Source organism: Malus sylvestris, chromosome 10, assembly GCF_916048215.2.
Source record: "Malus sylvestris chromosome 10, drMalSylv7.2, whole genome shotgun sequence".
Classification (NCBI taxonomy): domain Eukaryota; kingdom Viridiplantae; phylum Streptophyta; class Magnoliopsida; order Rosales; family Rosaceae; genus Malus; species Malus sylvestris.
In genome coordinates this window covers 31113207-31136432 of record NC_062269.1, presented here as the reverse complement: position 1 = coordinate 31136432, position 23226 = coordinate 31113207, and the positions used below count along the sequence as shown (strand labels likewise).

General features: G+C 34.7%; 3 protein-coding genes and 1 long non-coding RNA gene across 6 annotated transcripts; all 4 read right to left on the bottom strand.

Moving 5' to 3' along the window:
* Positions 1-7221: 7221 nt before the first annotated feature.
* On the bottom strand, positions 7222-8081 carry LOC126585894 (uncharacterized). The gene is made up of 3 exons (XR_007610683.1): positions 7527-8081; positions 7384-7459; positions 7222-7300 (listed from the first exon to the last, which is right to left on the bottom strand). It is a non-coding gene; the product is annotated as an uncharacterized LOC126585894 (long non-coding RNA).
* Positions 8082-8110: 29 nt separating this feature from the next.
* On the bottom strand, positions 8111-11105 carry LOC126585887 (uncharacterized). Its single transcript, XM_050250464.1, has 3 exons — positions 11075-11105; positions 8547-9386; positions 8111-8357 (listed from the first exon to the last, which is right to left on the bottom strand). Exons 2-3 carry the CDS (start codon positions 9373-9375, stop codon positions 8311-8313), a joined length of 876 nt encoding a protein of 291 aa, XP_050106421.1. The 5' UTR covers positions 9376-9386; positions 11075-11105; the 3' UTR covers positions 8111-8310.
* Positions 11106-16721: 5616 nt separating this feature from the next.
* LOC126585893 (photosystem II reaction center W protein, chloroplastic-like) lies at positions 16722-17853 on the bottom strand. The gene is made up of 2 exons (XM_050250472.1): positions 17625-17853; positions 16722-17150 (listed from the first exon to the last, which is right to left on the bottom strand). Exons 1-2 carry the CDS (start codon positions 17719-17721, stop codon positions 16849-16851), a joined length of 399 nt encoding a protein of 132 aa, XP_050106429.1. The 5' UTR covers positions 17722-17853; the 3' UTR covers positions 16722-16848.
* A 443-nt stretch (positions 17854-18296) lies between these two features.
* Positions 18297-22273, bottom strand: LOC126585877 (probable galacturonosyltransferase 6). 3 transcript variants are annotated; one of them, XM_050250450.1, is made up of 10 exons: positions 22140-22273; positions 21829-22029; positions 21698-21732; positions 21393-21431; positions 21152-21305; positions 20981-21054; positions 20377-20684; positions 19791-20148; positions 19016-19534; positions 18297-18863 (listed from the first exon to the last, which is right to left on the bottom strand). In XM_050250450.1, exons 2-10 carry the CDS (start codon positions 21938-21940, stop codon positions 18588-18590), a joined length of 1875 nt encoding a protein of 624 aa, XP_050106407.1. In that variant the 5' UTR covers positions 21941-22029; positions 22140-22273; the 3' UTR covers positions 18297-18587. The 3 variants fall into 3 exon arrangements, with proteins under 3 accessions (XP_050106407.1, XP_050106408.1, XP_050106406.1); XM_050250451.1 differs by having other exon boundaries at positions 20377-20681; positions 21829-22261; XM_050250449.1 differs by having other exon boundaries at positions 21829-22260.
* Between the last annotated feature and the right edge of the window lie 953 nt (positions 22274-23226).

Here is a 23226-nt window from a genome sequence, read left to right as displayed (position 1 = left end):
GGTTGCGAAGGTGCAAAAGACATTGAAGACGGCGGCTCCCGTCCCATATGGGTCCGATTTTGTTCATCTCGGAGGGAATTCAATTTTTTTTATTATTTACAACTATGGTGATTGGTGTAGGCGAAGGAAGATAAAGGAAAAAGGTCAAAAAGTTGCAGGGAGGAAGCAAGGAGGTTTTTAGTTGTGTTTTAAAAAGAATTCTTAGAATACCAAGTGTCTTCAATTTAGTGGGCCACATAAGCAAAGCAAGTTAGCATATTGGACACTCACTACGAAATAAAATCTTGTTCATCCAAAATACATGTGACCTTTCTGTGTCCTAAATAATACGTATTTATAAACTTAATTTTTTTTTCAATTTTATTGTCATAAATAAATAGATGTAACCTTTCTACGTTCTAGCAATAATTAGAGTTATACTAACTTCCCACAGTCTTATTTAATTACTAATTGTGCCCAAATGAATTATAGAATATTGGGTGGGACCCAGCTGAATTTGTTCTACAGTTTCTATTTGGGATACCTAATTCTTATTCTGTTTTGACCTAACAGGATCCTCTTCGGATCCGTGAATCGTGTCTGTTTATTATATATCGTGCGATCAGTTTTTGTAAAGTACTGCTTGTGTTTAATTTTATCATGAACGGACACGATTAATAGATTTCTGGGATCATCACAAAGAGGATCCGGCGAGAATCCGAATTCTGTTTTGACACCCTTTTAACAGTGGCTAAAGGGCAGCAGCCACACATATATATGTCCAAGGGTCATCCGAATCATTCTTTCACATGACCATAATATAAATGTGTGAACACAACATCATATATAATTATGCATTCAAGCAAATATCATTAGTTAATTATATGACATTAATAAAATAATTTATGCTAAAAAGTACTTGTCCAACAACTGAATGTACATCATATCATGTACGTAACCTGGCAAACGGGTCGTGTCTGTCGTGTTCGTGTCGTTTTCGTGTAACACCTGTTATCTTAACGGGTCCTTAACAGGTCGTGTCACTTTACCCAACGGGTAAAGTGACCCGACCCGTTATGACCCGTTAAGAAAAATATATATATTTTTTAAATTTGCACATACCACATATTGCCACATAAATATTACTTCAAAACATTAAAACATTTGTCATTTAAGTACTATAACTACACTAAAAAATAAGAGCCTAATAAAAAAATAATACATACACTACTAATCTATTACAAATATTAAATGTGCAAGGATATGCAAAATGAAAGAGTTTTTGTTTTCAAGGTTGTAAGTCTTTCTCAAAAGATTAAATCTCAGCCGATCCAAATGGTCATCAATTTTTAAAATTTAATTTAATATATATAATTACTATAGTTTTTAGGGGTATAAAATTGTTAAATTAATATATATAATTATTATAGTTGATTCATACTTTTGTTAAGTATATAACATAAGATTTTGTGATATCCACATCCACTAGTGTAAATATTTTAAATTGAAGATCGAATTCATTCTTTGTATTCATATATGGTCAAGGACTGTAGTTGTAAAAAATTATCAAAATCGGAGTTAAAATAACCTTTAAATCGTGATTTTTTGTTTATAACCGTCGAAAAGTTTTGTCCCATTACTTGATCTCTGAATGTTTGTTTTTTGTGATTTTTTGCTTATGTGATCTCGAAGCATAAACAAACAAGTTTAACGGTTGAGATCGTTGAAATTAGTTTCAGAGAATTCGTATCCCATCAAAACAATAGATTGACTAACACTTAGAGTTTATTTATACTTTCATTAAGTATAACATAAGATTTTGTGTTATCCACTTGTGTAAATATTTTAAATTGAAGATCGAATTCATTCTTTGTATTCATATAGGGTCAAGGAGTGTAGCTGTAAAAAATCATCAAAATCAGAGTTAAAATAACCGTTAAATCATGATTTTTCGTTTATAACCGTCGAAAAGTTTTGTCCCGTTACTTGATCTCTGAATGTTTGTTTTTTGTGATTTTTTGCTGATGTGATCTCGAAGCATATACAAACACGTTTGACGTTGGGATCGTTGAAATTAGTTTCCGAGAATTCATATCCCATCAAAACAATAGATTGACTAACACTTAGAGTTTATTTCTACTTTCATTAAGTATAACATAAGGTTTTGTGGTATCCACTTGTGTAAATATTTTAAATTGAAGATCGAATTCATTCATTGTATTCATATAGGGTCAAGGACTGTAGCTATAAAAAATATCAAAATCGGAGTTAAAATAACTATTAAATCGTGATTTTTCGTTTATAACCGTCGAAAAGATTTGTCCTGTTACTTGATCTCTGAATGTTTGTTTTTTGTGATTTTTTGGTGATGTGATCTCAAAGCATATACAAACAAGTTTGACGGTTGTGATCGTTGAAATTTGTTTCGAAGAATTCGTATCCCATCAAGTTCAATGGTGTATGTGTATATATATATTAAGTAGATTTAAATCTATTTATTTTGTATGTATAATTGACCGGTACACAGAGTAGTACATCACGTGTCATTATAAAAATAGTGGGATATATCATGTGCGATAAAAAGTTAATAACTTAAAAAAAAATATTCTCAACACTGCACTTCTATTAATTTTCATTTTTCCCTCTCTTTTTTGTTTCCTTTTCAACTTTTCATATAATTTTCACTTTTCCCTCCACCCTATCCATCCATCTTTCCCTAATTCCCTCTCTTTTTTGTTTCATTTTCAACTTTTCTTATCATTTTCATTTTTCCTCCCTTTTTCTTCAAAAAGGGCGGCACTGCAGCAGGGAATAGAATGGATCAATTATGGAATCAAAATTCAAATCAATGGATGCATACTTATTAATTCATAATTATTATAGTTTTTATAATTCAAAATTTAATCTATATATATATAATTATTATAGATAGTTAATATTTTGGGGTATAATTATTATAGTATATATAATAATTATAATTATTATAGTTAATTTAATATATATATATATATATATATGTTTATTTATTATAGTTTTTAGGGGTATATAATTGTTAAATTAATATATATATATATATAATTATTACAATATTTTTTTAGGGTTATAAAATTATAAAATTAATATTCTGCTTATCGTGTATCGTGTTACCCACGTGTATACCTGAATCAACCCGTTATCTTAACAGGTGCTTATCGGGTTACCCGATAACGACCCGATTCGTTATCGTGTCGACCCGAACACCTGTTAATTTCGTGTCGTGTCGTGTCGGGTTATCGGGTCGTGTCAGGAATTGCCAGGCACGTTTGTCGAGTCTTGGCTTCACAGCTTTGAAGAAGGCCAAACACGTACTACATTCTGGTAGGTTTGGTGACGATGTGGCATGATGCAATAGCGCAATCACAATGTCTTTTTTTTTTTCATCAATAGCTTGATCAAGCATTGTAGCTACATTGGAACAGATTTAAGAGCTTCGTTGGAATATATACAAGAAAAATTTGAAGAGGACGAAGAAGACGACGATGAGATCACAACATTGCCTTGCCTGAAACCTTAAGTGCTGATGGCCATATTAGTTTCCTCCCATACCCTAATTTGTTGTAAGTGCAACGAAATATTTGTTGATTATTACGATAAAATCATAAACACATAACTTCTGCTTTATTTTTGGTTATTTGAAAGAAACTAAATATATGTCTCAGGAGGATCATCCTATTCTTTCTTTTATATGACCATCATGGAAACGTGACCACAAAATAATCACGTATTCAAAACGAATATCCTTAATTATTTTACATTAGTTTAGTAGAGCAAGTCACGCAAAATAGATCGATGAAACAAATAATGTGAAGGTGATGACTCATTCCCAAATTCATGCTACTATACCTTCATTGACCGCAAAAGCCAAAAGATTAACAGATATGCACCTGCAATACACTTTTTTAAAAAAATTATTTAATATGTTAATCAAATAAAAATGCATAGAATATTCTTCACACTCAATTCCGTTTTTAGTTGTAATCTGGTAGGTTTATCATCTCTTGCTACATAATAAATAAAAGGATGCAAACCGGTTTGAAAATGGTTTTTAAAATTGGCATAACTCTTCATTTTGGTACTTGAGATTTGAAATCAATAGAAATGATACTTGAATTTGTACGCAATCAATCATTTTGGTCATTCCATACAAAATCTCTATTAAATAAGGACAAAAAAAGATAAAAAAATATTCTTAATTTAATAAATAACATGCCAAAACAAATATATAAATTTTGAGGGTATTTTTATCATTTTGGTCTTATTTAACGAGATTTTTACGAAATGACCAAAATGATTTGACGGTTGACAAATTCAGAGACCACTTATATCGGTTTTTAAATCTCAGAGACCAAAATGAGGAGTTATATCAATCTCATGAACAATTTTAGCTAAAAAGCCAAAAATATTTCTTTTAAAAGGAAAGGGATCCTCTTCGGATCCCTTCCTCCTAATCCACAAAATCAGGGAATCCGTGTCATTGAAATTTGATCTAACGGCTACAAACAGAGGTCAACTTTAAAGGTTGTAATAACTTCAGCCGTTGAATCAAATTTCAATGGTCCGGATCTCCTGATTTTGTGGATTCGGATGAAGGGATCCGAAGAGTATCCCTTTCCGTTTTAAAATACACTTATATTTAACAGTACTTTTATTAGAAGCACAATAATAATTTTAATAAAAATGTAAATGCTTCATTGAAAAGCACTTAATACGCTTTTTTTAACTCACAAATATTGTAACATCACCACTTTTAGTTATTTTAAAAATACTTTCAAGTACGTCATCGATAAATCTAATCATATTGCATTCCAAATTAAAAAAAGAAAAAGAAAAGAAGTATGAAACTTGAGTTCAGTTTATCATGATTTAATAAAAACATCAAGTAATCAAGCATATATGTTTAAGGAAGAGACTCAGATGATGACTTAAAACAATAGTTGATACCACAAGTACAAAGGTTTGATCCATAAATGGGAAGCTTTTACTACAGAAAATGAACTAGAAATCTTTACATTCCTCCATCATTTGAGGAACACTGGTGTTTGGCTTTAGAGGGACAGTCCCGACTCTTCATCCTCTTCAAGGGAGGAAGTATAGATAAAGTAGAATGTCCAGATGAGACCAAACACCCCAAAGGGGATCCAACCAAGAAGTTTGTTGCTCAATCCGAACGGGTGCCCTATCCCCTCTGTGCTCAATCTCTCGTCCACCAAAGCCACACCGCCATGGCTGCCACGCCAAAGATGCACCCTTGGCCATGTTTGAGTTGCTCTCCTTTTTTACTTCCATAGAGCAGCTCACTCTTCCCTTTCTTGCAAGTGACGGCAAAGGCGGAATCACATTCTTGGAAAAAGAGGAAATGTAAAATCAAAAGCCTAATAGTCTCATAAGCCAATGATGCCGCCGGGACAGTATCCAATGTACAAGACAGTTCGCTAGAAAGGATAAGTCTAATAAGATGGAGATGTCACTGTGATGGTATCTCGTGCTACTTACGATAGTACGTGGGAAAGTTAAATCATATAACACTATGAGATTGACTGGAATGACCACCAAAATAACATCTCCATTGTAAATAAGTTTTTCTCAAAACAATCATAATTAAGCTGGAATTATATTAAAGACCAATTAGAAGAAAAAAGAAAAACATGTAAAATCAAAAGCCACCAAATCTCATAAGATGGCAATTAAACACAAGAACTTCCCTAAGACGACAATTAAACCCTTTATGCAAGAGAATTGTTATAAACACTCCAAAAATTCTCATTCTACACTCCTCATAAGCAAGGTATTAAATATCGGTAATATCGGAAATATCGGTAGTCTGAAAACACGGAAATATCGATGGAAATATCGGGATAATATCGATATCGATAAAAATTACATGGAAACCACGGAAATTGTAAGAAAAACTTGGAAATTTTTATTGAAACTTTGCAGGATGTTTATTTAGTCAATTATCTATTAGTTTATCACAAAAAATTGGAAGGAAATGCATTGCATGATGGATTTAACATTATGAAGTTGATTATATAGCGAGCTGACAAACATTGTGAGTGTAGAAAATATGTAATAATTAATGAAAGAAGTCTAAACACACCATAATCATTTATATATATTGAATTAGTACAATATTTTACACTTTAGTACCACATAGAGTTCCTATGAGGTTCAAATTTTTCACTATCTTCATCATCTCTATGTGTAGAGTGAATGTATTGTGAAGAGTAGTTATCAAATGATAAATCCCCAAAATAGTTTTGCATGTAATTGTTAACATGCCACCCATATGGATCCGAGATTGGTTGAGGTTGTCCATAAGAAAAATCATTTGAAGATTGAGTCTGGGATTGTTTCCATGAGTCGCTCGATTCCATCCCAACAGGAATGGGATATGAAGGGTAGGGAAATGGTTGGTTATGAGTATAACCATAGTTACTACTTCCCACTCCAACAGAGTCCGAAGTTCTAGATAACGAGTCATCTTCTTGACTTGACAAAATCCCCTTCCCTCTTTCTCTACGAGTATAGTCCTTCCCTATGGCGCCAATTCCTGGTCCTGCCCGCCTACTGTCATTGTCATCATCCTGTTTTGCATGCGTGAAGTTTGCCTCACCAGTAAAGGGGCTAATAAATCCGGGAGGTGGTCCATAATAGTTTCCATATCCACCACCACTACCTCCAGCTCCACTGTATCCTTCATCATTCCCACCTCCGGTGGTAGGTGAGTCTCCTGATCTTGTACTAGAGCTATCATTAGTATCAACACGATGTTGTGGTTATGTAGGATTGGAAGAAGGTGGAATTCCAGTGTTTCTTGGTCTTGGGTGCAAAAGTTATTCTAAAGAGTCAGCGCTGCTAGATCCCACCTCCTCCTCTAATACTCTTTCTACATTTATCCCTTCATTACGTGCTTCTTCAGCAACTCTAGGAGCTGGGTTGCCTTCATCATCATCTAAATGAAGAGGTCTAATCCATTGATAAAGTTGGTTACCGTCTGTATCATCATCTTCACCAACAATATCAAACACATCTAGTGGGTCACCACGGTCGACATGATCTATTTCTGCTTCCTTATCTCGAATTTGAAGCTTCATGTTGTAGTAGCAATAAACTAATTTTTCCAACCTACTATGAGCCAACCTATTTCTTTGCTTTGTGTGTATAAGTGCAAATGTGCTCCAATTTCTTTCACAAGCACATGATGAAGCTGTTTGTGATAATACTTTGATTGCTAACTTTCTCACAGTTGGTGCATCGGTCCCATACATGATCCACCATTCAGCTACAATGAAAAACAATGTTGATAAGCCTAATAACTCGAACAAATTCTATTATAAACTTATAATGAAATATGTTTACACTCACTAGGAGACATTGTTGTTCGAGCAGCAATTGATGTTGGTTCTCCAAAAGTTCTTCTTGCATCTTTAAACCATGTTAGCTGAATTCAATAAATCGTGTTAGTTTAATCCAACAAAGTAATTATTATAATTTAAGTAATTGTGTACCTCATTTCCAAATTGGCCAACTGCTGGTGATGCAATGTCTAATTTAGAGTATACATTATGTACAGCACGTATAAGGGTACCATCATCTCTAACACCGGGTCTGTATTGGTATCGAGGATTCAAATAATATGTTGTTCAAAGAAACACATACTCTAATAAGAGAAATAAAACTTATGCAACTAAAGAAATGAATTGCAAATTATGACATAATTTATACCTACTGCATGCAAATCGTGGTATAATGTTTTATACCATCGGTCTTCAATTATCTTTATGACCCACCTTGCACCATGTTTTCTTTCCAATTCATCCTTCACTACACGCATCAACTCATATACTGCCCCCATAGTAGGATACACTTCTGTGTCAACGATCCGTAAAACTTTGTAAAGAGGTTCAAACATTTGGCACACATGTTCTGATTGAGTCCAAAAAGCATGATCAAGCACTATACTTTCCACCATACGACCTGTATTTGAGCGGCTGAAATTGTGGTTGGCCCAATCGTCACTAGTGAATAGTTACTTCAACCCTGCTTTCTTCTTAAGTAGGCTGTCTAATGCAATATAGTTGGTGGCGAATCGAGTGGTAGCTGGATGAATAATTTCTCCTTTGCAAAATTCACGCATCTTTGCCAACAACCAACCGTGATTGTAAATATAATTTGTGATCGTTCTAGCTCTTTTGACCACAGTAGCAACATTCTCTCTCTTCCCCATTGCCTCAAACATGAGATCAATACAATGTGCTGCACATGATGTCCAAAACACATTATGATGCTTCATTAACTTTTTTCCAGATTTACAAATGCAGAACCGTTGTCGGTCATGACTTGGACAACATTATGCTCTCTCACCTCCATGATTACATCCCTCAATAATTTGTAAATATACTTGTAGTTCTTTATATGGTCTGAAGCATCAACAAACTTAAAAAAAATTGTCTTTCCCTTGGAGTATACCATGAAGTTTATGATAGACAATCTGGTCGGGCCAGTCCATCCGTCACACATGATTGTACAACCATTAGTTTCCCACTTTGACCTCAACTTGTTAACATACTCGCCAATGTCTTTATACTCCATATCCAAATATTTGTTTCTTATCTCATAGGGAGTGGGAGGTTGTACTCCAACACCGACCTGTTGACATCCCACTACCATATTTTTGAAATGATGTGATGATGCTTTCTCAGCAGGGACATTTTCATAGATAAAGAACTTGCTAATTAGACGCCCCATTCCCTCATTCACATTACCTCTAGTGAAATAACTCCAAACACTCTTTTGACGTGCTTTGGATGACTTATATAAACTTGGGGCTATTGGTGGTGTTGGTTGTGATTCTCTAAGACTGCCTCCCCGTCTCAGTTGTGCACCACCACTTGTCCCGGAACCTTGTGCTCTATTAGGAATTTTATGAAGGTGTTCTCTTTCCCATGCTGACTGTTTGGAGGCATGTAATGCTTGTTTCAAACTGCGTCGTTCTTCAGGTCCCATGTCATCATCACATTCGTCCTCATCGTCATCATCATCACTGTCAACCGCTTGGCCAATGACTTCTCCTCGTAGCCCAGCTCGAATATTTTCCATTCCATGTGTTATCTTTTCCTTCTGCTGTTTTTTATTTTTTAATAATGTGCTGATGAATGCCTTCACTTCTGGGGGGACATGATCGCATCGTTGGACATTTTTTGCTGGATCTAATCCACTAAGATGGTACTTAAGTCGTGTCACTCCGCCACTCTTCATTACCCGACCATAATATTTGCAAATTGTGCCATGTTTGTTTCCGTCTATTGGGTCTCCATGTTCCCAAGCTGGATCACGTTTAGTAACTCCACTGGACATCTTAAACGTACCTATATTTATTTTTCATGAAAATTAGACAATTATTTTTTGATAAAATAAGAGAACCTAAATAATAAAGTTATTCTACAGAAGAATTAAATACGAAGTAAAGAAAATGATTGTAAAAATTTAAGTAATTATACAAATAATATGGAATAATAAAACCTAATATTAATGAATAATAATCCAATTTGATAAAAAAATAATCCTAATATAAAACATGGTGATGAATAATAATCCAATTTGATAATAATCCAATTTAATGAATAATCCAATTTAATGAATAATCCAATTTGATAATAATCCAATTTAATGAATAATCCAATTTGATAATAATCCAATTTAATGAATAATCCAATTTAATGAAGAATAATCCAATTTGATAATAAAACCCAATATTAATGAATAATAATCCAATTTGATAATTAAAAAAAAACCTAATATTAATGAATAATAATCCAATTTGATAAAAAATAATCCTAATATAAAACATGGTGATGAATAATAATCCAATTTGATAATAATCCAATTTAATGAATAATCAAATTTAATGAATAATCCAATTTGATAATAATCCAATTTAATGAATAATCCAATTTGATAATAATCCAATTTAATGAATAATCCAATTTGATAATAAAACCCAATATTAATGAATAATAATCCAATTTGTTAATTAAAAAAAACCTAATATTAATGAATAATAATCCAATTTGATAAAAAAAATAATCCTAATATAAAACATGGTGATGAATAATAATCCAATTTGATAATAATCCAATTTAATGAAGAATAATCCAATTTGATAATAAAACCTAATATTAATGAATAATAATCCAATTTGATAATAAAAAAAAACCTAATATTAATGAATAATAATCCAAATTGATAATAAAACCTAATATTAATGAATAATAATCCAATTTGATAAAAAAATAATCCTAATATAAAACATGGTGATGAATAATAATCCAATTTGATAATAATCCAATTTAATGAATAATCCAATTTAATGAATAATCCAATTTGATAATAATCCAATTTAATGAACAATCCAATTTGATAATAAAAAAAAAACCTAATATTAATGACTAATAATCCAATTTGATAATAAATAAATAAACCTAATATTAATGAATAATAATCCAATTTGATAATAAAACCTAATATTAATAAAATAATAAATAACATTAAACATATTAAAATTATCCTAGGGAATAATTATACAACATTACTTAATTACTTAAAAAAAATTAACATGTAATTGTTAACATTACTTAATTACTTACAAAAATTAACATGCAAGTATTAATTACTTAAAAAAATTAACATACGAGTCCATACAAATTTATTTGTTGTTGTATAAATTACAATAATATAAATTTAAGTTTGTAAACTTACCTAAAATATGGAACCGTTTGTGTTCAAGCTTTGGAATGGATCTGGAATGGCTTTGAAAATGGTAAGGGAAATAAAATAATAAATAACATTAAACATATTAAAATTATCCTAGGGAATAATTATACAACATTACTTAATTACTTAAAAAAATTAACATGTAATTGTTAACATTACTTAATTACTTACAAAAATTAACATGCAAGTATTAATTACTTAAAAAAATTAACATACGAGTCCACACAAATTTATTTGTTGTTGTATAAATTACAATAATATAAATTTAAGTTTGTAAACTTACCTTAAATATGGAACCGTTTGTGTTCAAGCTTTGGAATGGATCTGGAATGGCTTTGAAAATGGTAAGGGAAGAAGAAGAAACGAATGCTCTGAATGCCTCTGATAGTGATACTCCACCTCTGATAAGGTGAAAGAATATAATAGACAATGGCACACTGTTCTGCATGTGAAAGAATATCACGGACTCACAGTAGCACACGGACACGGTTTCATTATAAAAGCAGTATTATTTGATGTCCATGGTCTGAAACTGCAAAAAGTTATTGACATATTGTGAAATCTGTCAGGCATCTCAGATGAGATGACCCAACCACACACACACACACCGACATGACACCACACACGCACACAACCCACGCACACTCACCTCACACGCATACAGTCTCTCTCTCAGACTCTTGAACCTTCTCTCCTCTTCTCTGACTCTGACCTCCATTCTCCCCCTTCTCCATTCTCCCACGGGCCACAACAAACACAGATCTCCCACGTCTCTCGATCCCTCTCCCACGTCTCTCGATCCTTCTCCCACACACACACACACGCACAGAGACCCAAGGTCTCTCGATCCTTCTCCCACTCCCACACACACGCACAGAGACCCACATCGGCAGATCGGCTTCTGCTTCTCCCTCGTCGCCGCCGTCGTCTCTCTCCTTTCTCTCTGCACCGAGGGTCCGAGACCCACATACACACACGCACACCCATCATCATCAGCAACCTCGTCTTTCTCCCTCTCCTTCTCGTCTCTGCAACTCGGCGAACTCCGGCGAGGCCGTGCGTGTCGACTCACTTTCCGAACACCTCCGACGGTTTCACGGCAAACTTCATATATAAAAACGTTCATCTCGTCTTCTATTTCATTTTCATACCTAGATCGGAGTCTAGGGTCTTGTTTTACAGTCGGCCGGAGCTTCTACAGCTCCGGCGTTCTTCTCCGAGCAGTCATGGTCCGATATTATCCCGAAAACCATTTGGATATTGAAAAAAAAATCGGTTCCCCTAAAAACCGATAATATCGGCGATATATCACCGATATTATCGGCATTTCGGACCATGCTCATAAGTATATTATTCTTTCTAATTATAATAAGTTTGGATGTCAATAACAATTCCCTTATGCACTGGTATGTAAGAAAATTTAAATATAGGACAATACGCTAAAATTAGGATACCGCCAAAGACGTATATCCGAAGTATAAATAAGTAGGTGTCTGAATTGATTCAATAGCAAGGTCCATGTTTAGTGTAAGTACGAAACTGAGATTTTTGTGTTCTTAGACTTCAAAGATTTAGAGGTTTGTTCTCTGTTTAATTATTTCATGGTATCTTTCATATATGGCAAAACCCTAATTATCATTCTACTACTAAATTCACGATCACGATTAGTTATATTTCCTTTTTCGAAACTGTCATTTATTGCGTCTTTGATATTATGGTTTGCAGAGTTTTTTCATGTCTTAACTGAGTTGAATATCAGAGTATGCAACTAATAAGACTAACAAAATAATAGGAATATTATTAAACAAACGAGAACGCCGGAATGGCTACAAAACCCTAAGAGACTTGTGACTAGCTTGTTTTCTAATGAATAACAAAGCACTCTCTTTATAATAAATTAACCCTAACCCTAATGCTAACAGGTTAGGCCCAAACTAAACTTATAAGAAAACTCAAACAAAATAATAACTAAATACTAATATTTTCCAACAGCCCCGTCAAACTCATGGCGGTATACGACATGGGTTTGCAAACAAGCAGATGCGGACTGGCTCCGTTAGGCGGACTAGCAGGCATGCAAACTTGACTTGACTTGATTCTTGACTTGACTTGACTGGCAAACTGGCAAACTGGCTAGAGTTGAGAGTATGGAAAGAACCCGTCACTAAATGGACGAGATTTCCATATCTCAATTGTAGCAACGAACAAACAAATACAAATACTATCACTCGAGTAGTCACAATTCCAAGTACTCGAATAACAGTCACAAAACAATTCTAAACAAGCCAACACCATGTGTGTACCTAAAAACAAACTTATCCATTTTTTCCCTTTGCCCGTGTGGGCCTAAAGCAACAGCAAACAAATTTTTTTCTTTCTTTCCTTTCTCTTTTTGCCTTTTTTTCCCTGTCCTTTCCTTGCTCCTTATTTTCTCTTCATTTACTTCATGGTCCCTAACTAATCGAACAAAAAACACCATACCAATAATCAGATCAACAAGGCATAGCAGATGCAACTTGGCAGCAAGAAAAATTAGCAGCAACAGAAGAAATAGGCAATAGCGGTTGTAGTTTGGTTGTAGCAGCAAGAGACGCAGATCGTGAGGATGGTGGTGGTGCGTAGCAAGTCTGATATGGGCGTGAGCAGCGGGCAGACGGGTGTGCGATGGGGGGATGGATCTAGGTTGCAGTTTGCAGCGGTACAGCGTCAAGACGATGCGATGCGAGTATGGTATAACTGAACAGATGTGGCAGATCTGATGCAGGTGCAATACGGGTTGGTGGGTTCATCTTTGCAGAGGGAACAAGAACAAACACAACGGTGGGCAACAGCAGGGGCAGGGGCAGCGGCTGGTGGCTCGGCGCGACTCCGACTTTAGACTTCTAACTGAATACTCCGACTTCAGACTTCCAACTGAATATTTTTTTTTTCAACTAAACCAATGACAACCTAAACAACAAACAAGACGGACAAACAAACTAATACGAATCAAGGGCAGATTAAATCTCGAAGGATCAAACATGCTTTGATACCTAGTTGAATATCAGAGTGCGCAACGAACAAGACTAACAAAATAATAGGAATATTATTAAACAAACAAGAATGACGGAATGACTACAAAACCCTAAGACACTACATTGTGAATGATTTTTTACTCTAATGAATAACAAAGCACTCTATTTATAATAAACTAACTCTAACCCTAATGCTAACATGCTAGGCCCAAATTAAATTTATAAGAAAACTCAAACAAAATAATACCTAAATACTAATATTTTCCAACAAACTGAAGTTTGTTGCCTTTTTGTTCATCAATAGGTTAACAACTCAGAAGACTCCAATACTTGATTTGTGAAGCAAACCGAACTGAATGGAACCGATAAAATCAGGTTGAAGTTAAACTAAATCAGAAAAATTGAAAGAGAAACTGAACTGAACAGAACCGAACAATGACTTCGATTTGGTTTTTTATTTGACAAAAAACTGAACCGTTTAAAACCGAACTCACTCCGCGTAATGACAATGCCTTTTTTTTTCTTCTTAATTTTTATATGTACCAATAGCTTGGTCAAGCATTGTAGCTATATTCAACATGTTTTAAGAGCTCCATTGGAACATATATAGGGAACAATGGAAAAGAACGAAAATGAAGACGATGAGATTGCAACATTGTCTCGCCTGAAACCTTCAAGTGCCCTCGCATACGGAATATGTTATGGTATACTGATGGCAATATTAGTTTCTTCCAATACCCTAATTTATTGCAATTGCAACGAAGTATTTGTGGATTATTACAATAAAATTATAAGCACATAACTTCATTTATTTTTGGTTCTTTTAAAGAAACTAAATATATATATGTCTTCGGGTCATCCTATTCTTTATTTCATATGACCATGATATAAATGTGACCACAACCATCATAAATATAAGTATGCAGTCAAAACAAAAAGAAGGATGAAACAAATAACGTGAAGGTGATCACTCATCACCCATATTCATGAGATAAAAAGCACTTATATTTAAAAGCACTTTTATTATAAGCACATTAATAATTTTTGTAAAAATGCAAATGCTTCACTGAAAAGCACTTAACGCATTTTTTTAAGGGAACTTTAACGAAAAGCACCTGGTACTGTTCATTTTAACGAAAAACCACATTTTTATACTAAAAAGTCAATCCTGGTACTATTCACTTTACCCTTTATTTTGTCCTTATCATTAAAACTCAAAGTTTTCAAACCCTTTTCATTAGTTTTTCTTTTTTTTAACCCATAAATAGATTGAACTGTAACATACTAACGTTAGCACTTATAGTTGTTTGAAATTACTTTTCGTTATTTGAAAAGCACTTTCAAATATATCACTATCAATAAATATGATCATTTTGCATTCCAAATTAAAAAATAAAAATAAAGAGTAAACTGTCGATTTACCCCCTGAATGTTCATCTAGTTTTCGTTTTCCCCAGTGAACTTTTCTATTGGAAAATTAAGGACTCAAACTAATTTTTTTAGCCGATTTGCCCCCTACCGTTAGTTTTTCATATATTCCATCCATATTTCTGTTAAGTGAGAATATGTGCACAACATGTGAGGGTAGTTAAGTCATTTCACTATTAAAAATGATTTAAAAACTGAAAATAAATAAATAAAACAAAATTTTCCCTCTATTTTTTCCCGCTAATTCCTATCCTCAATTTTATTTTTCCCCTTCATTCCTATGCATGAGAAATGACATATGATGTTATTGTCTTCATAAGTAGCTAAGTTAGTCTTTTTCTTGAAGCATGTACTGCCATTTTTATTTTCTCTAACAAATTAATAATTTTTTTTTTTTTGGAAAGACAAATTAATAATTTGACAAATGCTCATGGTGTTATTGTCTCCAAAACAGTGCGCATTAATATAAGAAACATGTTCATAATACTAAAAAAAAATGCTCAAGATAATTACATACTTTTCATAATGTCATAATAATCCCAATACAATTCCACAAAATGATCCTTAAGAAGTTGGAAAACATAACACCCTCAACCTTACTCAGCCATCAGAAATGAAAATAGATTTAGGTACAAGATACAAACCAAACGAGGAAGGTCATGGAAAGTGTAGTTGATCTCCACGTGTCATGTGCGTTTCGAGTACAATGTTTGTGCTCTTGTTTTGATAACTAAAACCTTATTTTGCTTGTGTTTGGTTAGTTGGAATGCCCATATTTTGTAATCAAGATTCTATGGGTTATATACCTTATGGATGGTAAAATCTCTTACGTTTTCCAACTTCTTAAGGATCATTTTGTGGAATTGTATTGGGATTATTATGACATTATGAAAGATTGTAATCATCTTGAGCATTTTTTTATGAGTATTATGAGCATGTTTCTTATATTAATGCATTGCTTTAGAGATAATAACACCATGAGCATTTGTCAAATTATTAATTTGTTAGAGAAAATAAAAATGGTACTACATGCTTCAAGAAAAAGACTAACTTAGCTACTTATGAAGACAATAACACCATATGTCATTTATCATGGGGAAAAATAAAATTGAGGATAGGAATTGGCGGGAAAAAATAAAGGGAAAGTTTTGTTTTTTTATTTATTTTCAATTTTTTTATCATTTTTAATAGTGAAATGACTTAACTACCCTCACATGTTGTGCACATGGTCTCACTCAACAGAAATATGGATGGAATATATGAAAAACTAACGGTAGGGGGCAAATCGGCTAAAAAAATTAGTTTGAGTCCTTCATTTTCCAATAGAAAAGTTCAGGGAGGAAATCGAAAGTTAAGTGAAAATTCAGAGGGTAAATCGACACTTTAATAAAAAATAAAAGAAGAATTGTATGAAACTTGAGTCCAGTTTATCACGAATTAAAAAAAAATCAATTAATCAAGCATTGATATATAAGGAAGAGACTCGTATGATGACTTAAAAATAATTGATAACACAAGTACAAGGGTTTGATCCATAAATGGGAAGCTTTCACTACAAAACATGAACTAGAAATCTTTACATTCCTCCATCATTTGAGGAACACTGGTGTTTGGCTTAGAGGGACAGTCCCGACTCTTCATCCTCTTCAAGGGAGGAAGTATAGATAAAGTAGAGTGCCCAGATGAGACCAAACACCCCAAAGAGGATCCAACCAAGAAGGTTGTTGCTCAATCCGAACGGAAGCCCTGTTCCCTCGGTGCTCAATCTGTCGTCCACCAAAGCCATAGCGGGGCTTGACATGGTCGCCGCCATAGCTGCTGCCGCCAAAGATCCACCCTTGACCATGTTTGAGTTGCTCTCCTTCTTTCCTTCCATAGAGCAGCTCACTCTTCCCTTTCTCGCAAGTGACGGCAAAGCTGGAATCATATTAAAAAGACCAATTAGCAAGATGCTACTGTGACGGTATCCGATGTAACTCACGAACAGTTTGCGTCTTATAAGACGGGAATATCACCGTGCTAGTAACTCGTGCTACTCACAATTGTATATGCAAAAGTTAAGTCATATAACACTACGAGATTGACTTGAAATACCACCAAAATAACTTCTATGTTGTAAATAAGTTTCTCACGTAACAATCATAATTAAGCTGGAATCATATTAAAGACCAACCAGAAGAAAGAAGAAAGACGTAAAATCAAAAGCCACCAAATCTCATAAAATGGCAATTAAAGAGAAGAACTTCCCTAAGACGAGAATTAAACCGTTTTCATGTAAGAAAATTTAAATGTACGATAGTACGCTAGAGTTGGGATACCTCCAAAGACGTATATCCGAGGTGTAAATAAGTTTCTATCATCATCAAGAAGTGAAGAAAGCAAGAGTCATACCCAAAACAGTTGAGGATGGAGCCCCAGCAGATGGCTTGTGCACAAGGCTTGCCCTAACGACAGACGAGGCTGCAGTGCTAGCAGTAATGGTTGCCATTTCTGTTTAGTTTTGGAAAACTCAAAGAAGCTTAGGGGCAATCTGCAGTGGAACCGAGTCTATGACAACAAGTTGCAATTTACAGGGGTTGTGAGCAATTCACAGATTAATATGATTGAGCCAACGTCTGCCCCGTGCATCACACAAGATGGATAGATTGGCATTTGGTAGCCCCTCATTAGATATCCCCTATCTACTACCAACCAACCATTTTTCTCCACGTGTCACACAATCCCTCTGAAGTCCAAATGCCCCTTGCTTAAGGAATAATAGTAAAATCGAATCATATCATCCAGCTTTGTACTTCAAAAGTTCGAGAACGACGAATGACTTTTATGGCACGAGTACAATGCAATTAGATCTTTTCGTGCCAATGACATGATACGATGTAAAAAGTTTACTGACAATGAATCATTGATACGGAACACCACAATTACGGTGTATTTGTATTATGTAAGTTACTCAGGTAGCTTAACTTGGTTTCTGGCATAAATGTATCTTGGAACAATAGACAAAGTTCAGATAAGAGGGTTTTATACCTTATACAAAAGCAAATAACAAAGTGAGTCTGTCAATGTTGAAAGATGTTTTGAATTGTGTAGCTAATGGATCGTAACAAGTTATGTACACGAAATACGGACCAGCAATACAAAATCCCACAAGGAAACTTATTAATTCCAATGATTTCTATATCTTTTGACTCGGATCCTAGAAAGATTATGCCCCGAAAAATTTGGGAAAAAATTGAGCCGAATTTTACATTGAAGAATCGTTAAAGAAAGAATTCAGTGAATCATTGCAGTTCCATTCCATCGTCCACGAGCAACAAGCAACTAATCATGTGGTACATGTGCCTTTCCTCTACTCTACGCATGAATGTTGCACTGTTGCAGATGAGAGTCGTCATAGTTGACATATTTTCTCCAATAATCCTTGTACCTCGCAATCGCGATGTCTAACCATGGCTTCATGATTCCATCATAGTGTATTACTGCCGCTCGATCAATGTCAGCATGAACCACATCTGAGTCGTAACCCAGCCCAAGGATGTGCCACCGCCTGTCCAAAGCTACCGTCTGGTTATAGAAGGTGACCCAACCTAAGGGCAAACTCCCAGCCACCCACAATGGCCTTCTATAACCCTGCAACCAAAAACGGAGTAAATCAAAGCATTAGGTTATGATTGCATAACAGCATTCAAATATCTACAAGCGGAGGTGTATGTATCATGCCAAATGTTAAAACCCGAAAAGGAAATAAGTTAAGAATCGTAAAGTAGAAGTTCAGATGGTACCATTTTCAAGTATTTGTGGTAGAGTTTAGTCAGATCTTTTCTCCTCCACTCTTGAAGGTCAAACAAATTCATCCCAAATGCCCACGTGCATGCATTGGCATCAAACTTCTTTGCCACAAATGGATCTGAGAAGTTGATGTATGTATCCATCCGAAGGAAGGAAGTTTCACTCTCCTGACAATTTTCAACTGCTCCATTTACTTTTCCCTTCATATCAACACTCCATAATCTACTTAGATCCTTTTGCACCACCACATCATGGTCAAAGAGCACAATCTTTTTCAATGCCGGGAAGATATATGGCAGATAGAAACGGAGGTGGTTGAGTTCGGAAGTATACCTAGGGTCACTGGAGTTTTGCCTAAATCTTGTATTGTACTTGGTCGACAACCATTCGAAACTATCTATGCTCTGGACTTGGATTGTGGCTTTTCCAGGAGGATTTAATAAGAACCACATTGAGATTGCTGGAAAATTGAGTGCATCAGTCACCACATGGAAAACAATCTTCTCTGGTTTCTGCACATCATTACACCAAAGGGAAAAAAACCATGTCAACAAGCTTTCATGCCATACTAATAATATAGTGTGTCCGTTTGTTCGTGTTCAACATTAAAAGAGAACGTGAAAATTAAGGGCGGGATTAACTGTCATGGTTTTTGCTTAAGCTAAGTGGATCTTTTGATTCTCCACTTTAGCCAAAAGAAAAATCATGGGGATTCGGAAATCAATTTGAAGTTTAACACAGAATACTGAAAAGGCCAAGTTAAATTACCAAGGCAGTGGAAACAGTGGAGTTCACAACCACTGTACATGCCAGAACATTGTTGGAGAAAACAGCATAATGATAGAGCTTTGAATCATGCAACTTTTTCTGGTTAGGAAACTGCCTCTCCTTGGAATCCAGAGCAAAGTATTCTGCAGTCAGCTGCATAGAAAGACAATGTAGACCTTTCGGGGCTGTGCTTGCAGCGAGGTTGAACAGAAAAGAGACTTGCTTCTTCTGCGACTGAACTTGCTCTTCAGCATTTTGAGTCATAGCACGGAGCTTTGTGGACATGGAAGAGCAATCTGGGTATGTATGGCTGGCTTTAGATAGTGAAGACTCCATGTTTCTCATTCTCTGCAAGGCACTGCAATTTACTTGGTTTTAGAGAAAATTAATGAGAGCTCAAGATGGTGTTCCTCAGCCTAAGACGTCTATTGACATAACTTATTACTTCCTTTTATAAGAACAATGGATCCCATTTTCAGATTATTTTTTTGTTTTCAACATCTTATTGACTTTTCTTTATGTAGCGTGTTTAACATGTTTGGAAACTAATAGACAAGGGGAAAATAAAAGACATGAATCGTTTTACCTCCTTGATAAATCTGAATCCTTGGTGGCTCCACCAATTGCTCGTTCTACCTCTTTAATTCGCAGTTTCAACTCCTTCACTAAACTTGACTTACTGCCTGGTGGTGCAAAACTCAAGTATGCTTTAGCTCTAATCACTTGATCTTTCATCTCATTTATCTTCTCTGTAACTTTCTTTAAATTTAAATGTGCATTCTGATCGTGTTGAACTGCACGATTAGGTTTTACGTCTTTCATCTGTCTTATTCTCTCATCTATTACTTCCCCTGACTGAGAGTGTACATTCTGATCCTGTTTGTTCAATTGCTTCTGTGACCAAAACCATATAAATCAATATACAGAATACAGAAGGTAAAACATACTTTTCAATTCAGACAAAAACTATGTACGGTTGCCACCCTGATTTTTCACAACACATTCTGAAATTGCGTACAATATCACCATTATATAAAAGGCACAAACTTTGGGCTTCTTATTAATTCCTGAAATGCACAAACTTGACCAACAAACTACATACTCCGATGTTCGACTTGCAACAGCAAACTTATACCAGATTATAAAGCAAACTTAATGTGGTGGTCGTATTATACAGGCGTAAAACATACCTTTTCCCCAGACATGGTTAATATTTCTCTCAGCTGAAGTTGCTTATCTCCTTTGTTGCTCTCATATTTGATTCCTGATATTTGTATTAGGCAGATGCACAGTAAACAATGTGAGATTAAGAAAGCATTTTCGAAAGAAACGAATACAAATACCAGTCAAAATACACTAACCGTCTCCAGTTCTTTCCAACATATCAGTAGCGTCCCTAACATTTCCGGATTCCTTATCAACATTAATCTCTTTACGAGTATAATTAACTGTGGAAAGCAAATCTGCATCTTCGTATAAAACTTTTCTCGGCTCTTTCAAGCTTTCACTCGATTCCTAAATCACAAAAGCATATCCAAAATCAAAACCACAACGGATAAAATTCACATTGAATCCATTTCGGATCAACTAATCCTTCAATACCTGCTCGACGCTAAGCTTCACACTATCAGTCCGGTATTTCTGCACCAACAAAACAAAACCCACCTTCAATCTCCAATTGGTTAACAATCTTTAATCTTGAACTTCAGAAACGTATACGTTTACAATCTTTAATCTTGAACAGCCATAAAGAAACAATTTTTCAAAGTTTGACTAAACCTTCAGGCATCAAACAACACAGACCCTTAACATTCAAAAGTTCAATTTCTCTCACTTTCTCAGCAACCAAACGCAACATAACAAAATTACAAAAACAAAAACCGAGATTTGAGAAGAAGGATTCATACAATATTCGACAAATCCTCTATGAACTCCTCCCGCCCTGCAAACCCACAGTTCACGAATCAGTCAGTCTCCATATCTGAACAACCAAACAAATATTTGCGAATGTGCCACTACGTCAGAATTTCATATTTACCAGTAGGCATGACATTTTTTAGTCTCTGGGAGACGAAGACGATGGGCGCGAAAACAGAGACGCAGAGCAGAGCGAGGATGAGGATCCTCTGGCATCGACGAAACAGCTTCATCAATGGCGGTTAGGGTTTCTTTCCACTCCAACAACAGCACATTTCACAGCTTTTTCTCAGATCACAACCAAAAGCAATTGAATCCGATGCTTCAATTACAAGAAAACACCCGGAATTAAAAAAAATAAAAACAGTACGAAGAAGCGAGAAAAGAAGAGATTGACAAACTCTAGGGTTTTGAATCAGTCCCTTTTCGTACTTTGCGATCTTAGAGAGAGAAAGAGAGGAGAGAGAGTGTGCGTGTTTATGAAATAGCTTGTTCGGCCATCTTCTTGTTCAGCGAGGGAGGTAGTTTTTCTTTTTTCCTCCTTTTTTGGAATGTATAATATTTATTAGATTTTGTTTAAAAAAAAAAGGAAAATCGGATATATATATTTTTTTCTTTTCTGATTGGTAGCTTGTTATTGTTACGCGGGATTGGGGCGGTTGGATGTCGACGAATACGGTGACGGTGCGGTCGGGTCCACGGTGGATGATGCGGACGATAGCTACTTATCGTTGATTAGTCTGACTATTTGGTCGCACTCGGACTATGGGACACGTGTAAGAGTTACATGGTGGCACGTTAAATTCTGTTGCAGGTACTTGGTGATAACAACGAGGAGTGCTGCTGACAATCGTTATGAAATTTGGTTAATCATTTGTTTGTTGAAAAATTGGGTTTATATGTTTTCTCGGCGTTGATTATGTTAGTAAATATAGCTTAAATTCTTGTAACTGAAATAAAAAAAAATATTTAAAACTAAAATAGAAAGGCTTAAATTGATTTTTGAAAATGACCGTCATGATTGTGTTTTTTTTTTTTTTATCAAAAGTTGCATTAGATATTTTCAAAGATATTTTTCAAAACTGTGATTTTTGCAAAATTATTTTAGTTTTTTTTTTTTTAACTTTAAAAATGATAAGTCATTTAGTACTACGGTCTACTGGTATTTCTCTTCACTTATAAGTGAGAGGTCTTAGGTTCGGTTCTCATTTAAACCACATTATTGCTAGTCATTGTGAGATTTAGCAAAAACTCTAAAAATGATAGGATCATTTATACAAAGTGAGGGAGGGTATGAACTCAAAAAGTAGGTTTGTTTGAAACCAATTTTAAAATGACCGGAAGCGTTGTTAGATAAAATATTTATGTGTTCTAAAAGCATTTAAAGTACTTTTTCTGCAAAAAAAAACATTTTTTAAGATTTACTCGCATGTTTATTAAAAATTAGTTCTGAAAACATTTTCACAAAAACGGTTTTAAAACTAGCCTTGTTTAGTGCAATTTACCACTTCCATAAGTA

Coding starts and splice junctions, on each gene's coding strand:
- LOC126585887 (XM_050250464.1), bottom strand. CDS start 9,375: ATGTCCAGTGGAGTTACTAAACGTGATCCAGCTTGGGAACATGGAGAC. Junction 8,358..8,546: donor AAAGTGGGAAACTAATGGTT/GTACAATCATGT, acceptor ATGTTGTCCAAG/TCATGACCGACAACGGTTCT.
- LOC126585877 (XM_050250450.1), bottom strand. CDS start 21,940: ATGAAGCTGTTTCGTCGATGCCAGAGGATCCTCATCCTCGCTCTGCTC. Junction 21,432..21,697: donor TAGAGGATTTGTCGAATATT/GTATGAATCCTT, acceptor TTGTTGGTGCAG/AAATACCGGACTGATAGTGT. Junction 18,864..19,015: donor ACCACAAATACTTGAAAATG/GTACCATCTGAA, acceptor TTTTGGTTGCAG/GGTTATAGAAGGCCATTGTG.
- LOC126585893 (XM_050250472.1), bottom strand. CDS start 17,721: ATGGCAACCATTACTGCTAGCACTGCAGCCTCGTCTGTCGTTAGGGCA. Junction 17,151..17,624: donor TCCATCCTCAACTGTTTTGG/GTATGACTCTTG, acceptor ATATGATTCCAG/CTTTGCCGTCACTTGCGAGA.